This window comes from Fulmarus glacialis, unplaced genomic scaffold (genome assembly GCF_000690835.1).
Source record: "Fulmarus glacialis isolate BGI_N327 unplaced genomic scaffold, ASM69083v1 scaffold30792, whole genome shotgun sequence".
Lineage (NCBI taxonomy): Eukaryota > Metazoa > Chordata > Aves > Procellariiformes > Procellariidae > Fulmarus > Fulmarus glacialis.
In genome coordinates this window covers 19,832-38,619 of record NW_009198959.1, presented here as the reverse complement: position 1 = coordinate 38,619, position 18,788 = coordinate 19,832, and the positions used below count along the sequence as shown (strand labels likewise).

The 18,788-nt window shown below is 38.9% G+C and overlaps 1 protein-coding gene across 1 annotated transcript in view; it reads right to left on the bottom strand.

Moving 5' to 3' along the window:
• The window catches only part of NME7 (NME/NM23 family member 7), a gene marked incomplete at both ends in the record, with an annotated part of 54,530 nt that overhangs the window by 35,233 nt on the left and 509 nt on the right, over window positions 1–18,788 (bottom strand). The window contains 5 exons of the mRNA XM_009573092.1: window positions 1,747–1,852; window positions 5,136–5,343; window positions 7,792–7,842; window positions 10,301–10,411; window positions 15,542–15,708. Coding sequence (XP_009571387.1) covers window positions 1,747–1,852; window positions 5,136–5,343; window positions 7,792–7,842; window positions 10,301–10,411; window positions 15,542–15,708 — 643 coding nt within the window. The remainder of the gene's footprint in view (window positions 1–1,746; window positions 1,853–5,135; window positions 5,344–7,791; window positions 7,843–10,300; window positions 10,412–15,541; window positions 15,709–18,788) is intronic.

Below are 18,788 nucleotides of genomic sequence, written 5' to 3'. Positions count from 1 at the left end.
CTTGATATTAATTTAAAATTGACAAAACACTTTGCTGACTTAGAAAAGAAAATTCAGTTTTGATTTCTTCATTCTGTTGAGGGTAGTAATCAAAGCTGTATGGACGGAGAACACTCACACAAGGAAAACTTTGTCTTTCAAATTTTAGTTGCTGTTTGGCAGCTGCAGTCTGCCTTTCCAGCCCTCTGTGGTGTGAGAAAAAGGACTATATAGTGGATATTAAGCTCAACTTTAGTCCAGTCTTTCTTGGGCTCACATTGCAAAGCTGGGTGTGCACTTACATTTTCTGTTTATTTGTACCCGTACCTCTTTCTCTCTCTCTCACCACCCCCACCTCCTCCAGACACTCACAATCCCAGAGGGGAGTGCAAAGAGGGATAGAATTTGTCTTGGTGATTCTGAGAAGTTCAAGAAAAAAGAAAGTAAGTAACAGACAGGGCACTATGAAATCTACAGAAATGAAGAGGATTAAAAGTAGGAAGGAACAACCTGAGCTCACTAAGAGAGAGTCTGAGCCCCCATATGTAATAGAAATTATATCTTAAGTATAAGAAAGCACAGCTCAAGCTATCCCCTTTGCTATTTTCACAATCAAGTTAAGGACCCTAACAATCCTGCCATGGAAAAGTGTCCCCTCTGCAAACATTTAGCTAGGCAAGATCATAGTCCCAGCTGCTGCCCATGTTTCTGTAAAAGGAACATCACTCTGTCTTTGCTGCATGGCAGACTTATCAGTAGCAGATACCATGCAAGGCTTCAAAGAGATAACAGGCAGGTTATCAGCAGTGAGTGTGAGACTCTTTCTTGTGAAAGCCATTTTCTTTTCAGCAAGCTCTCCAGACATCCCACTTGAGGTGTGAAAGGCCTGGAAACTGCTACGGCCACTTCTGCTGTTTCCATTTCAGCTATCCACAGAGAAGTGATTAAAATGTTGCAGTGTGCTCTGCATCTTACTAAGAAAAATCTCAACGCTCTCACATGACAATATTTATTCTACACCCAAAAATACTGTTGCAGTGCCAGAGCCAAAATATTTTACTGCACTCACTGCTCCTACACATGCTCCTGTATCTAAGTACAGGACACAAAAGTGAGATTATTTTTGCATGGTAACAGTTGGGCATTAAACATTTCCAATACTCATATGGTGAGCTCACAGGGCATTCTCCAGTACAGAAAGCATCATGGAGTCCAAAAAATGCTTTAGGTCTTTGGCTCACTTTCATAGAGTAAACAAGCCTTTTCTACTTTCCATCCCCACTGCATTCAGCAGAACAAGATTCATATCAGCACAAATCTCCCTTTGTGACTAGTTTTAATGTAATGTGTTACTGGGTGAGTGGAAGGCCCTGCAATACGGCCAGGTGTCCTGCTTTCACTCTGCTATGAGGATGCTAACCTCCAGCAGATGAGTGTGGTGGGCAGACGGGAGCAAGGACATGGTAAGCTGTCACAGTAAGATTCACCAAATCTCATGTATATTTTTATCCTTCTTTTTTTCACCTCTCCCTTCGTATTCTGAAATTAACAAGTATCCACATGGAAAGCACGCGACCCACTCTTCATGGAACTGAACTGCAGAAATACTGAAGGTGTATGAAAGACAACGTATCTGCATACTTTGACATGTACTATGAAATATACCCCGTGCTCTTGCAGTCTCATTCTCCCAAAAAAGGGCACAGGAATGATCATGGACACAATGAAGCACACATTGCTTTCACTGCCACTATCTGCGTTGCTTACCTTCATTAACTGCATGAGGCTTAATAATGCAACAAGTACTGTTTGTGAATTTTGCACTGTTGACTGGTCCGTGACCTCCACTGGAGGGAAAGAACAACTCCAGCTCCTGAAAACAATTGTAATTGAATACATTTTAGATTGATCTAGCTGCATACATCAGCTTTTATCATAAGTAACAACACCTGAAGTATCCAGATAAACCTTAATTACAGATTTTTGTGCTACAAATACTTTTTCCCTATAATATTGTCTCAAATATATCTTTCCCTCTCTGGCACCATTGCTACAATCATAAAAACATGATTTGAATATTTCTTGCAACATCTTTCTTTTCACTTCTGCAACGCAATCCATTTCCATTCAGAGCATTCAAAATGCTACTGCCACAACAATTTGGTAGAGGTGTTCCCAGTTTTCTTAATTCTCTCTCTCTTTCCTCAGTATCTTTCCCAAATCCACTCCCATATACATATATTTTATCTTCCCTCTTTTCACACCATCTTTTCCACTATATGAGCAAAAATGCAACTACCATCCATTTCTCAGTATGTTTTCTTTCCATATACAAAACTGACCTCCATCCCATTTGTTTATGTTTTTTCTCCTTTTGTCTTAAAAAACTAAACTTTGTCTAAAATTGTTCCTCATGCCTTAGTGACCCTATTCTTTTTTTTTTTTTTAATCTTACCGAATTGAAGCTGATGAACTCAATTGCTCTGATTTCTGGGATGAATCAAAAGAACCTCTTTGCTTCCAATCACTTCCTTTCTTCCCACCATCACTATTCAGGTATCATACAGCTTGGGTCTTAGACCATACTGGGGTGAGCTTGACACCAGGTTTCTTTTCTCAGTGATACCTGTTCACTGCCAGCTTCACACTTTTTCATACCATTTATTCACATATGTTACACAATCTGCCAATTAACATTAGTCAAATGCTCAAAACACAGATTCCATTTCAGACCTATTGGTCAAATTCAGTAAGAGAATTGATAAATTTCTATTTAAGGGAAATAATAATATCCCGGAAATACTACTACCAAATTGATCTGATTTTTTCCTGTGTAACAGTAGCAGTGCTAAAGGCCATTTCCTGAAATTGTCTCATTTAATTTACTAGCTCAATTCAGACGGAATAGACTTAGGTATCTCCCAGTCTTTAGCTCATGGCACTCTGACGATTCCTTACTTGAACAATTACACAATTCAAACTAATGGATCTTTCAACAGAAGGGAAAATGGGTTTTGTTTTTCTCCTAGCAAATAATCCACATTTTAAGCGGGCATATCTGAGACAAAAGGGTTCATTTCCTACATCCTTTTCCTGATAAAATGCTGCATGCTTCAAAGACCTTGTCCCACTCTGTTAACTAATGTTTACTCTAAAAGAAGCAGCCAGGAAAAGGCAGCAAAATATTTACAATATTTAACACTTTGTTTTATCCATTAAAAGTCATAAAAGGAAAAGTAACTAAATAATGCTGAAGGACTAGGGTAATGAAATGCTAAACTATAACCAAGTGGAGCCTTAAATAGAAAATTCTTTTCCTTTCCCTTTATTCCTGATCTAAAGAAACTCCAAAATTTGGCCTGCAGAGACACACCAGCTTAGAGTATACCAGAGGCATACTTTCACTTGTCATTTAGCCCCCAAAAGAACAATGCAGTCTTCCACTCTAACTGTTCAGTTTACAATACATTCATTAAATGTGGTTGAGACTTCAGTTTTCCTTCAGAAGAGTTCGTTTAGGTTCCTTCATCTTATATTTCTTTCTTTTCAGCAAAGCTTCTGCAAGGCACAGCCAACTAGTTTCCATGGCAACTGCTGTACAGCCATATAATACTGGGCCTACTAAATTAGAATAGGCACAGGGGTATTAAATTCACAATTTTGGTTGATTTATTGAAGATTGGTACCAGTAACTCCACGAAGATGCACACACCTGCAAAAGTTCAGCAAAATAATCCCACAGTCATAAAAATGCTGCAGATGAATGGAGGCCTTGAAACAGCATTTCAAAAATAATGAAATGCAAAAAGAACAACAAACTTAAGCCAAAGCACATACTGATGCTTCTAATCAAAATTTTATGCTAATAGATACTCCTTCCTACACTCTCAGTTCAAAAGCTGGCACAGTTATCATGGCAGTACACAGGAACAAAGAGAAACTTTCACCCTCATAAATGAGGACATCTAGCTATTTAACCAGAATTATAAAGACTTTTCTGACTCTAATTCTCCTTCATCAGAAAAGATCAATTTCATCCAAACTCTTTCTGACTCTGTACCATCTTCACCAAGTCTGCCAGCAGAAAAAGTACTTCGGGTCCAGCGTATGATTTCTTGTCAAAACCAGAGGCACACAGAGAGGATCCAGCAGCCCAGGGACAGTGCAGATACGCGAGATGAGTGCTTGACCAGCAGAAAACCGCCCACGCTTTGCAATTAGCTTGCTATGCCACGCAGCCTAACAGCCAGCCAGAAGAAGAGGCTGACCAACTCTGCCCTCACCACCAGGATATAATCTCTAAGTATATTTTCTTGTCTACAGTACTTGGCAGCTTATTAGGTGTTCCGGGGCAGGTCTCTCTCCAGCTGTACTATTGCAGCTGTTCCAATTTAAATAGAGGAAAGACTAGGATCAAGGAAGCAACAACTGGTATCTCTTCCCCGGTGGTCTAGAGCTAAGCACAATACCAATCAATCATGAGGTAAACTTTATTCTTGCCATCATTTATCAGCATATCTACCCCACAACAACGCACACAAATAGCTACCTTAATTCTGTAGAAATGCTGGTAAGACCTATCACTCAGTCCCAGGGCTTTTTCTTAGGACTAAGGAAAGACACACCGCAAGCAAAGCAAAAGAGAACCAAACTCCTCAAAGCCAAGCCCACTGTATTACCTCTCAAAACACAAAGCACTACAAAGGGGCCTGTTTTCATAATTGTTCATTCTGAACAATAACAGCAGAGGAAAGTAGGCTGCAGGCAGAGGACTAGTGAGGACTGTGGAGGAGAACAGATAAGCGAAACACAGGAGGGCACAAAAGGATTTAATTGTTTAATCCCTTTCTTTTTATGACCAACATTGGTAGACTATAGGTAGATTACACAGACTATGCAATTAACTCAGTGTTTGTGATGTACAGGAGACATTAAAAATGACCAGGCATGCTCTCCTGATCAAAGCGCCCAAGGTTCCCCTTTGTGACAGAGATAAGCAAGATTTCTGTTTTCAGACAGTTTATTTTTCTATGCTAAAAAGGATCCATGAAGAATATCTAAACTAGTTCTGAACTCAAGTGGGGAAAAAAAAGAGGAATTCTTGACCCAGCTGTTACCAGATAAAGATAAACTTCAGTCAACAGTCAAAAACTTACTTGAGCAGCTGAAGCAACCGAATCTGGGCCGTGAGCTGCATTTCTTAGGCCATCATGTCCAAAGTTTGCTCTAATGCTGTCTGGTGCATCAGTCTGAGCCACTGCAGAGTTTGCTGGCCCCAGTAATGTTTTCCATTTACAAACTGCATCATCTCCTAAGATTTCCATAGCAACAATGGGACCACTCGTTATAAACTGGAGAAGCTCACTGCAAAACGGAAACAGCACATGGTGATCCACGCTACAAATTAAAACCAACAAAAACATATGATCCAGTGGAGATGCTCAGAACTCAACTTGGCAAGGCCTTGAGCAACCTGATCTAACTTTGAAGTTGGCTTTGCTTTGAGGAGGAGATTGGACTAGGTCACGTGCAGACATTCCCTTCTTATTACGGTTGTAGAAAAAGAACCAGATAATACAAACTCACTCAAGCTACTTTGTAGTATGTTAGATTTCAAAAGATTTTTTAAAAAATCAGTACTGGCAACAGTGAAAGAAACCCCGCTAACCATTTGTCTGACAGAAACAATTCCTAAGCATGTCTCTTCTGCACAGCAGGATTTCAGGATTCTCATACATGACCCGTGTGCATTCCCCACTGACACAACTTCAGCACTGCTGTCAGGATGGATTGTTCCACTGCCCTGTGGACCTCTCCCATGGATTTTGCCCAGCGAAAATCCAAAGTGTGAGAGAAGGGAGAAGCAAGATTTGGAAAGTTTTCTGGGGAGAGGGGACTTAACCACAAAGTGAGTTATGACATCCCTGCATAAGCAGAAGTCAACTGATTTTAATGGGTTGAATCTGAGTAAGGAGAAGAGACTGTCAGGAGCAGCCTGCCTCCTGTCCTCACCACCTCACTTACCTGGAAAACAACCATCCAAAATTGGAAACCCAAACGTTCTACCTAAAAACTAAACAGAACACCATAGCTATAATTCTGTATCCTTACAAAACATGCATACCAACAAGATTGCTTTTTCACTGTGTAGTCTGGACAGAACCAACAAAGGAGAAAGTTGACTCAATGCTTTTTGTACTACTTTCTTAAAAAAAGAGCTTTACACAATTATAATTGTGGATGTGTATGCTTCTCCATCTTCTTTCTAATGATCATTTATGCAATAATCAGTGGGCAAGAAGAGAAGAGAAATCCTACTAGTTCTTTGCTAAAGGAACAATATTAAAACTATGAAAAGTTACATAAACATAAAGAAACTACACAGGGAAAAGCTTTTGGAACTCAGGTTCTGTTGGTCAGAGACTGCTTGTTTAAGATACAGTTAAATGGCTTACACATACGTAAACCAAGAAAAAAGCAATTTCTACAACACTGCTTTCTGTGCAGACTAATCCTGACTATTAAATAAAAAAATTAAATTCTTTAATATGAAAAATATTCTTTTCCAAACAAGGAGAATTGCTATTTTCCCTACTATTCACTAGACTTACATTGACTAGTGAACTTGCAAACTAAATCTGAATTTAAAGACAAGTAATACAATGCTAAATATAAATGAGTCAGAGATTTTACATTTCACTGCCTTGAAGATTTTTGTTCTATTTGACTTGTAATGCTTTATAACTATTTGTTTCTAATTTAGAGAAAAATCCTATACAGAAGACATAGCCAATAGGACTGTAGGATAGGAGACAGGCACATCACAGTGAACAAAGGCTACAGCTCCTCAGATAATTACCATTAGTGTAGATAGACATCTGTGAAATAACGCTACGGGCAAGTTCTTGCTTATTTATCAACATATTCAAGCAGGCCCACTCAGCAAAGAAAAGGCAATTCTAAATCTTCCTCTGATCTCCAACATGGTCAGACATAGCGCGGGGCCATGTCTCCGTGAAGGGCTTGAGTTTGGACCCACAATAAATCAGTTGCTGTTGCAGGAGAGCAGCTGGCAGTCTAATACTCAAGCACTTCGTGACAGTACTGAAACCAGGTCTTTTGACCAAGTCAGTGCAAACCCAGATTCCAACATGGCTGAAAAACAAGGCAGAGCTGCACCCTCTTCCTAAAAGAGGAGGACCACCAAATCCAGAGGGAGGAAAAGAAAGTTGTTTGTTGGCACTTTCAGGCAAAGTAGAAACGCCACAATCTCTGGGTCATAAGCATCAGTCTGGTCAGTTATAGAAAGACTAAGGTTTTTTATGTTAGGTGGAGCAGTCTAGCATTGTAGAAGTTTGATGTGTTGTCCAAGGGTAGCAGTACAGTAAACAACTGCCTATGCACTATCCTTTCCTTTACTTATGATTTGGGGTACTTGCTACCAAATCAATTCTTACAGCTGAGTGTTCCCCCCTAATTCGCATTACCTGCAAGCTCCACCCTGATCCTGAAGATGCTCCTTCCCTTGGCTTTGAAGTTTCGCTTTGCTAGGAGCATTTTCACTTCTGAGAGACCAAAGACATTCCCCTGATATCATCAGGCTGTAAAGAGTGTCAGTTAAAACCTTGAATAGCTGAAATAAGGATCTCTCCCTGGAGGAAGATGAACAGGGTGCATACTTCACAAAGGGCTCCACTCAACTAAGACAAGTTCTGATTTTCCCATGGTCCTACAGTACCAAATATGGTAAATGAATCCTGTGCATTCAATAAATAAGCTTAATACATGTCAAGCTGAAAATGATATACCTACTTATAAAAAGGTTTTGATTGATGGTCTATGTAGAAATCAGCTGCTTCTTTTCTGGAAGAATAAAAAGATATAAATATAGATGTATAGATATAGGTATATATACACACACACATATATATATAACACCCCCCCCACCCCCGAAAATCACAAACTATCTTCTGATTTTTTCTGGTCTCCATGATTTTGCTCACTTTGAGCAACTCTCTTTACTGAAAGAAATTACCTGCATGTTTTTCAAATAACAGATTCCAAGTATGAACAAAGGCATGGTTCTGTCATCTGCAATGGAACTTTTCACATGTCTCTCCCATTTGCAGTCCAGACTTAAGCCCAATATTGCCAGAGGAAAGAAATAACCTCAAGAAGAACCTAAGAAGAATTTAATTTTCCTAACCTTGACAAATATTTGAACAGTCACAGCTTTCTCCAGCTTTTTTTATCAAAATGACCACCTGCTCATTGGAACTGAATAATTCCTGGTTTGTTGCTTTCAGTTCAGTGTAAGTATGAGCCATTCAAAATTCAAAAGATTTTCATTGACCATACAGCTAATATGCTTTCCTTCCATTTCATAACTAAGGCAGTAACATGATTTAAAAATTATGCTAGTCACAGGAACTCTTGTGATCTCAAGCTTCAAACCTACACTCTGCAAATAGCCTGAAGTTTTTGCTTACAATTCACTATTTCACCAGAAAATCCTCTTCTGAAACTAATTCACCAAATAATTTTGGAAAGCAAATATGAAAAAGATATGCAAACAGATTAAGTATTATAATTTCTGAACACAAAGAAATATTTGAGGGATATATTTCTGAAACAAATTGAGCTCTACTACTCAGTTTAGAATTCCTATTGCAATAAATACAAAACTGTAGTTGTGATGTATAACTTACTTCCTTTCTCATTTCATCTCTCTCATTAGTTCTTTGCTTTTAAAGAATGGAAAACAGTGTTCATCTGGGAATAATAGACTGAACTGACATATGATTAAATGAAGAGACTAGAGAGCTGACCTATCAAAGCAGGTGCCTGCCCTCACTTTCATATCTTGGCTACAATTTTTACAGAAGGCATGAATCTACTTAACAGTGATTGCCAGACAAATGTCAGTAATAATCCTTTTAAAGAAAGCAGTAGATGATGATGCTGGTTTGAACAAGCATGCCTGCAGAGATCTAAGCATAGAAGACTTTGGCAAAGCCATAGTTCTATCATTTTAAAATGGCACAGTCCCAAAAAATAGAGTACATAGTATGCAAAGAAACCACAAATACTCAAAACATTATTTTAAATATATCCAGTATCACAGCCCAATCTTGTGCTTATTAATAATTATTTTTAATTATACAAGACAAGCAGAAATTTTTATATAGCAATACGCAATAAAAGATCAAGTCTCAAAGTTTCTTCCCTTCAGTGTGAGTCAACTCTAAAGCACATGAGTGCTTTAAGTCCTCAGACAGACACCGAAATAAAGAACCACCCAACACAACACTCCAGGATCAAATCTCTCAGACTGCAGGACAGCAAGCCAAAAAAAGCTGGCTTGAAAGGCATTGTGAATTGTGAATCAGCATTAGAAACCTGATTGAACTCATGAACTGGAGTTGTTTGAGGGAGGATCTGGGACCAGTATCATCAAACCTTGCAGCAGGTGAATGCAGAGACAAGAGGAGGAAGTCACATAGTTGTTTTATCAGTATTTCAGAAAGCCAGAAAGGTTTTGAAGTAGGGGGAAATTGTTCCTGACCTCAAACAGAAACCATAAGAACACATGAAAATGGTATTATGTAAGACACCTAGCTTTTCTTTTCAAAGACACGTTGTGTATAAACAGGTTCGGCAAAGCAGCAATGGAGAAATAGTGCAGTAACTTTGGGGAAGTCTTCCAGGGTAAATTAATTATGTTTTCTTTCCTCTGCAGCATGCCTTTTTTTAAATCTTGTGGCTCAATGAGGTAAGTGGAGAACAGTGAAGGTTGGGGAGGATTAGGAAGATGCATGAGTAAAATCTGTCCAACCCTGCAACAACATCAGAAGATCACTTGCTTTGCCTGGGACTTCCAGTCATGAAAAAGTGAACAAGTTTGAGTTCTGAGAGCACAAATTAAGACAATGGATTTACTGAGAGCGAACAAACCAACTACTTTAAAGACAACACTGTTAATCAGCAATATGGTTTGTATCAGGAAGCCATGAGGTGAGGACATACAGACATGTCAGAAGTAAACTGCTGAATTGCTAAAGCTATGGTAGTCACCTTGGATTCATACAGGGACATTACATATTTAATCACCTATACTCATTTGCACAGAACTTTTTAATACTTAGCTTAATTCTCTACATGCTTTCAGAAACTTACATGATTATGAAACTGATGAGTCTTCCCTCTATTACTCACTGGAATGGATTTGATGTGTGGAACAACACAGGATAGCTTCAGAGAACATCCTTAACTGCAAAAATAGTATTTAGATACGATAGAGCTAACCTCAAAAATTCCTTACCTTGAAAGCACCATCATTCTGGCCTTAGTTATTGTAAATCCTGCATTAATAATTATATCAATTAATTCTCCAACCTTGGGCATTGCATCAGGTTTAATCAAAGCCAGCGTTCTGGGGGGGAAAAAACAAAGTAGAGAGATACAGCCAACACTACTTTCCTTAAAGCATTTGGTGTGCATGTTGAGTTTATATTCAGGCAAAAAAACATCACATCAAAGAGAAATTCTGCCACAGTCAAACATTCTAGTCCCAGTGTCTCATCAATTTCCACGCTGTTCTTGACTGCCTGCGCAAGGCACTATTCTGATAAGAACGAGCTTTGCACATTAGAATTTCCTTGGCTTTCTAACCCAAGTCAGCCCACAGTGTTCCACCAGCAGTCATTATTTACTGGCTTCTCCCTCCACTCTCAGAGCAAACAATTTGACCACTTCTTCCTTAGCTAGTTTATATCTCTATAGCTCCTCACTCACGGCTCTGGGTTAGAACACAACTGATTTGTTAATGTCTCCCTACACTTGCTCAGCTGCCTTTTTTCCTAATGTTAATCATTATATACATAAAAATGAAGCTGTCAAAATTCCCTATTTAAAAATACTACTTAAACATGTGCCTCTTCCATAAAACTCGAAGTGAAATGATTGTTTTATTATTACTTTTAAAATATTTGGGGCCTCAGTGAGAAGAAGGTCCTATTGTGCTTGGTACAGTACAAACACTTCATGGTATACAGTTTGCATGCCAAATAGCTAACACTGTTAATAGCCACAATAAAAGGTTGGCAGAGGAGGAATTACGTCTCTTATACTGACTGACAGCTATATTCTAAGAGAGACCAATCCAAAAATCTTTACACTCTCCCCCACATCTTTGTTCCCAAGTACATCCTTGTCTTCTTGATAATTATCTTTTTATACTGTACATCCCCAAGGCCAGGACTGTTTTATTAGTGCTTTTTGCATAGCACCAAGTACACCCTCAGCACTAAACATATTATTAATCAAAAATAACAAGCACAAAAAGAAGGTCTGTAAAATGGCATTTTCTATTTGCATTCATCTTGTGGTGAGTCAGCTTCAAATGTGCTCAGCTTACAAATCAACAGATTTATTCAACCCTGTATCTCAGAAACTCCACGTCTCTGACAATCCTAAAGAGCTCTTTCCATAGAATTTTTTATTGCAGTACTTCCCTAAATCAAAGGCAAATAATTGCAAATTTCTCATTTTATATACCAGCATAGCATGGAAAGCAGCCTTCAGGTTGGCAGCAATACATTCTAGCCAGGGCAATTATGCTGAGGTTACAGGAGATGGATGTACTTCCACTACATTTACTTTGAACTTTAAGTGACCTCAAACTGACAGATGCTTTGGGAACAGACAGACTATCTATTTCACAGCAAATCTAAAGGAAGAGAGGTGTTAGGACCAGGAAATGTAAAGAGGAAGATTTGAACATACGTGACATTTCATCTGAAACTAAGGGAGAGACATAGATGACCTTCAGAGCTCAGAAACAAACAGATTTCCTCAAGCATCAGGAAGCTCATATACACGGACCAGCTTAGGCCCAGATCTGTTGGGAAATATGACACAAAAAGACCGATGGACTAAGGGTGTAGACAGAAACTGCATGAGAGTGGTCAACCAAGCCTATGCTTCAGTCCATTGCAGTGCAGACTAAATAGGGTTTAGCCCTATCTTCAGATCAGGAAAGGCTGACCTCTGGCCAACATTCAACACAGTTTGCCAGCATACTCCACGCAATTTATGGCCTGTAGCCTGAGCTCCACCTCATTTTGTGGTATTATTTATCATATGACAGGGTGTGCATCAAGGCACATGAAGGGGAGCAACTGCATGCTTGACCGATGACACGTACCCACCCGGTCACACAATGTATGACCTGCATCCTGGCATAAGAGGTTCTCAACTCTGTCATTTACCATGAACAGTAAGGGTCAAACCACTGCAATGAGATCGCCAGTGCTGTTTGCATTTCCTTGAGGAATAGTTTTTTGAATCTATGTTATTACACAGGCTATTTGAGACACACTGCTAATGTTAGAAATACATTGTCCCTTACTTTTCTAATTTCAAGCTTTCTAGTAAAACTGTAATTCCTACCAATATGTGATGAAATATTGCATTATGAAGCAATTTACCTAGAAGACATTAATACAAACTGCAATGAGCAACTCTCATAACATCTTTTCTCTAACACTGATATATAAACTTTAACATTTCAGTGTGAGCTTCTCAGAGGTATGCAGGATAAGAAAAGTATAATTCAGGATGCTGAAGACTGTTTCTGAGATTGGATTTTGATTCATGTGCCCTATTTTTAGTTTTAATTAGGAATATGTTTCTGTGGTTTGACATGATGCAGCCTGCAAAGTACAGTTTGAAACAGTTTTATGTCTAGGAACAAAGGAGAAAGAATGAAAATTAAGCTCATTTACTTACATTTTCAGAGGGACTGTACGACAGTACTGCAGTGAGTACTGAAACAACAGAAGATGGGAACTGATCAAAGGAATGGTGCACAAAGCATGCTGTGGCTATGCTTTTGAGACCTGCTTATTTCTAATAATAGGACTGCTGCATGTACAGTAGCTTACGTCTTGTAGGGGAAGAAACACTGATTATGGCAATGACTAGAAGTGTAGGAATAACATATCCCAATCAAAAAAGAATTCAAGTATTTCTGGTTGAGACACAAGCTTTCTAACACCATTTTCAAAACCAGTGATATTAACTGACTCTAAGTATAGTCTACTTAGACAGGACACACTAGTCAAACAAATGTTTACCTCAGGTTACAACCACCAAGGATCACAAGTGAAAAACTACAGAAGCAGAAATCCCTGTTCCACGCCATGATTCCTTATGTGGTACACTGTAAGTAACCACATGCTTACTCACCCACTTTAGTCACTGTTTGTGACGGTTTCCTTATGATACAGTGGAAGGGGAGCAGGGAAGAAGAACACTCAAATATGGCTATACTTAAAAATTGACCCAAGACTTAAGAAAAGTAGGTGTAGAAATTGAAAATCCATAGAACTGTTTTAATAATTTTAGCCTAATTCTAGAAAGGGCCTGTGCAAATCTAGCCTCTTTTTACACACCTATTTTGTACCTCATGTACCTAGAGTCACATTCACTTGCTTTACGGACAAAAACAAAGGTCTCTAATTCAAAACATTTAAGATTTTTTATATACATTCCTCAGTCTCCCTCAAAGACCTTTGCTCAGCCTGTCTGCATACATATTCAGTGACCAAAGAACTTATTTCCAAAGTCAAACTAAACTGCTGATAGTTCTGTACAGAACAAAGGCAAGAAAAAGATGGGGAAACATTCTGCCTCATACAACATCCTTAAAATTATTAATAGAATTCCAACTACAGATTATTTTAGGAATTATCACGTATTGCAGAAATCTTACTAAATCTATTTAACTAATAACTGTTGTAAAACCTGCTAGGAACAAGCCAAAAAGACAAATACCTCATATGCAACTATTTTGCCCAAGGACTCTTTTAATATGACCCTGTTTACCCAGTGAAAGCTTCTGTGAAGAAACTGGATTTTGAGGATCCCTTGCCTGTTTAAGACACTTTTCACTATGTTCCTTTGGGCTACTCTGAATATGTAACAACACTTGCATATCTATGTTATCTTTCAGTCAACATTCCTAAAACGTTTTCCAAACAGCTGACATGTCATAAATTCCCTTCCTTCCTTTTGTAGAGCAGTACAAAAATTCACCCCCTCCCAGGACCACTTCACTGACACAACTACAGTGTTGCTGTATAGATGGCAACTTCCCTTACAAGAAGAAAATGTCATTTTATAACATTTATGCCTTTTCTTGGTATAACTGCATCAGCACCAGGGCTTATGCTAGTTTAGGCAGAGCAGGAAATCAAAAGTTACATTGATATAAAAACCATAAACAAGACAGATGTAATCTACCCAAGGCTCCACTGAGGAATAGATAGAGTAGCCACGTATACAGAAGCCGTCCTCCTGTATTCTCCACCTCCTTTGCTATTCTTCCACCATGCCCAACCCCAGCTTGGACAAAAATTACCAGAACTCCTCATGGAAAGATATTATGGCAGTCATTTCCACGCCAATGTTTTTGTGAGGCTAAGACAAAGATGTGTGTTAAAACTTGCAACTCTTTCTGTATGTCTGGTTATGTACAACTCTCCAAAAAGAGTTCAAAATAAGCCCAGTTAGGGGGAGGGAGCAAGAAAATAGGCGAATAGGGCTCACTGGAACATCATACCTAAGAAAATATTCTCTGTTCTGTTCAAAAAAAGCTGAAGCAAATTATCAAAATTCATTAATTTGCAAATTCAGGTATTACCTGCACTGCAGTCAAACCAGATTTAAATTCCTTGTAAACTAATCTTATTGTCATTTTATTAAGTCTCTCCTGATATTTTTTTGTTCTTGGACGGCTCTTAAAGTCTTCCAAAGCATGTCTTTCAACCAAAAAGAGATGATGAGACTTATCTTCATCCATTATAAACAAAATCTGTCTTAACAAACAAGCCTATAAGCTTTATTGACATTCTCACTCTACACTTCCTGTCCTGATGCAGAGAATTTAGGAGATGCTGAAAAAATTCTCAGAAAAAATCCTCCATAGTGGGAAAAACAATGGAGAATGGGAATGGGCCTCTCTCACTCCTGTTCCTCCTGTTTTCAGTTACTACTACTAACACAGAGTAGATTTGATTGGTAAGGCACTAGGCTTCTGCACAGATCCCAGAGAGACAGGTGCTAGTTTCGCAAGATCCAGGCCTTTCGAGCCCAGCACACATCAGGGTTACCATATCAATTCTGCCCCAAGAGAATCCACAAACCACAAGAATCCTACTGCTGCCTGCCCGGGGGAGTAACAAAGCTGAACAGGACCCCCTGTTTTTCTCCTCCCCCTCTTCTCTCCCAAGAGACCTACAGGAGGCAGCAGTTGACACCATGGACGAGCTGGCCTTGAAGATTTATCAGGTAACAATGGCAGTCATGGGTTTGCCCACAAGCAGGGGCCACTTTGCTTCTCTCCAGCTATCAGTATGCCAGATCACTTCAAACTGCATGCAAACTTGTAGCTATCTCCTCCTCTCCCCATAGTACAGAAAACTTAACTCATTTCCAGCAAAGAACAATTTCTTTGAAACCCCAACAACAAAGAAAGATTTCAAAAAACATGCTTTCTTACCTCTCTTTGCGGCTCCCCAGCTTGCGGGCTGTATATTGATCGCCATAGTCCACTAAGGATAGATGACGGGAAAAAACAGTAATTTTGTTGCCCACAAATAAATCCTCAAGGTGTAAGTTCTCATACTTGGTGCGCTTCAGAAAGGTGCGATGGTTCTTCACATCATACTGCAGAGAAATGAAGATTAAAATCTACCATAGCAAGAGATTTAAGCTGTGGGCAAACTCAACACAAATTTTACTCTACTTTCAGAAATTTCCATAGTACTGTGGGTTTGAAGCTGATCACTATATTGATTTAATTCCTAACCCTTTGAACTTACAGGGGTAGCAGGAAAGCTTTGAAGACTAAACCACAATTACAAATTTATTCCATTTAAATAGTCTTAGGCTGACAGCTATCTTTGCATTTTTTATTTTATCATTTGCTTGTGCTAATTCAAGCTGTGATAAATGGTTCAGGTGCCTAGTGGATACCTCTGCCCAGTCTCACTGAGAGAGATCTATGCTGTTTCACAGACCAATGGCTCGCACCAGGAATGATCAAGATACACACTGTGGCAGGTCTCCTCTTCAGGGCATCGTTCCAGCGATACCATGCTTTATTTGACTGCATAAGATGCAGAATTAGGGACGGATGGATGATTGCAACACTAGGCTGAGACGTTCTCACTGCCTAGAGCTGCAAGCTCAAAAGCTTGTCAAGACAACTCAGCTATATATCATCATTCCAAGCAAGAAGCAAGATGTTAATGTGTAGTTTTCTGGGTGGGCTGGCAAGGCACAAATTTTTCAGTTTCTTCACTGCATGTAGATATTACAGACACCTTCAGCTTCCTGGGGAAGTGGAATCCTATGAAAGGAAGAGTTTTGTCCTCCTCAGGCCAAACGTCCCCTTCTCTGTCTTGAATTACATGTATTGTCCTTCATTGCAATGGTATATAGACTAGAATACATTAAAAGGAAGAACATCATTCCCACAAATTTTGGAAGGAAAAAAAAAAAAGAGCAAAATTACATACTCCTCTGTGTTCTGAAATGTGTGAATACATTTCTCTCCTGTTAGAAGGCTAGAAGAATTGTAAGTTTTTCCAGAATAGCCAAAACTTTGCAGATCAGAGAATATAAATTATTCTGATACTTCCTTCTGCTGAGGCAGGATTATAAGGAATAATCCTTCCCCACTGAAATGTCTATAGACCCTCATACGTGCTCTTACTAAATGTCCTCTATTCAAGTGCGGTAGGGAATGAAATGACAACATGCTGAAAAAAAAAATCACTTGAATTCAGCTACTTGTTTTTTCCTGGACTTTGCCAGGAAACCTATTAACTGTCTTGACCATATTCAAATTCTTCAATATCCTGACTAAAAATCTGAACATTCCCTTGGTTATTTCACTAAAGTTGCTAGAAAGGCACCCCGAGCTGTTTCTCTCTTCTCAAGCAGAAGATAAAGGTGGGAGAGAGGCATCTACCTGTGTTAAAGAATTCTTCTTTAGAGAGGAATTTTGGATCTGTTTAAAAGACCTTTTTATAAAGCAAATGATAAGCCATAGCAGAAGAAGCGTAAGACTGTTTGGACTCTTACCATCCTGCCCATGTACATGTAGAAGTAAATTACAAAAACCAAAATAGTTCTCTGCTAAGAATCTGTCCTTTTTAAAGATTTCTTCTCTCTTTTTAGGAAATGTCCTGTAGAAAGAAAAGTTGTTTTAAGGCTTTAAGAATTCCCCACAAGAGTTATTCGCTATGGAAAATTCAGAGAATGGGGCATCTCTTTGTCAAGAGATCCAGTTTGATCATAAGAGCTGCTTGCTGTCCTTGGACAAAAACCTATGCTGTCTTCTTCCAGCTGCAAAGCAAGCTGGAAACTTGTCTCATTATTCCCACTGCCATTTTTCTTCACAGGAACCAAGACATGAAGGACTGAGAAAGAAAAGGAAAGCTGAGAACTTCACATAACATAAGCCTTCAACAGCTCTGCTCCACCCTCAGCTGATGTGTGTGATAAAGGAGAGCTATTGGCAGGGAGGTGGGAAAGGGGATGAAACATCTTTCTCATAAGCATGGAGAAGCTAGCTCATATCCATTACCTCACTTCTCCTCAGATATGTTAGAGGTAAGAGCAGGCTGCCATGTCCTCAGGAAGATACCAAAAGATGCAGAAGAATTAGGCAGTAATAAAGAAAGAATCACCAAACTCTGCAGAAATTTTAAAGAAAATCCAGAAGAGAATTCTAAATTTAATCTCTGTCCACAAACTCACCCCCAAAAGCAATTTTGAGATATTCTTTCTATAGAGTTGTTACATGCATCTTTGCTCTTTTAACTCCTGTCCTGAACACACAGAGTCCATATACACTCATGACTGCGTACACACCATACTATCTTAACCTAAGAGCACACTAGCAAAATGCAGAAGTCTACCAAGCCATAGGTATTTGGTGCTGAACGCATTAAGAAGCTCAAGAACACCTTGAAAGCTCTTGGTTTTGAGATGTCTAGGTGAAATGAACAACAATTTTGCCAGCCTACACATGGTTGTGTAGGAAGATTATTACGGCTCCTGACTGATTAACTAAACTGTCTCTGGGAAATAAAAAATAAAAATCCTCACATTTTGACAACTGTGCACACACAGACATCATACAAAGAACTAACTTAAAAGGGACAACATCATGATAGAGTTTGTTAAAGAGACTCTCAGTAAAAAGTTGCAAAGTGCATCTCCTCGCACAGGTGGGTACGATGGTTTCAGTGAGCAGTAGTTTGGGTAAGAAAAGGCAGATTCCACTAGCTTTCTTATTTCTGCATTTGATATTTATAGCAGGAAAACTGAAATTTGATAATGAAATTACTAAGTGTGAATATCCAAATCTAGGCTATTCTCATACCCTTAGGTCTTCATTAAAAATTGGAAAACACTAATCCAAACCATTGACTCATTCCTAAAAGAAAGCACAGAGCATTGGTTGGTTGATTAGGATTATCTTTACAGTACGCATTACATTTTTATATATATGCCTGCTACTGCAAAATGCTTGTTTTAACCTATTATCAATAAACAATGGGGATTAGCTGTATGAACCACAAGTCAGAAAGGTCTGTGCAAGCACCACTGATGGAAAAATTTAGATCCCACTGTCTGAAACATCCTTCCTTTCATTAAAACCACATTAAGAGCAATTTACCATTTCCTCTACTTTGATAAGACTCTTTTACATTTTACTCTTCAGAAACTTCTGG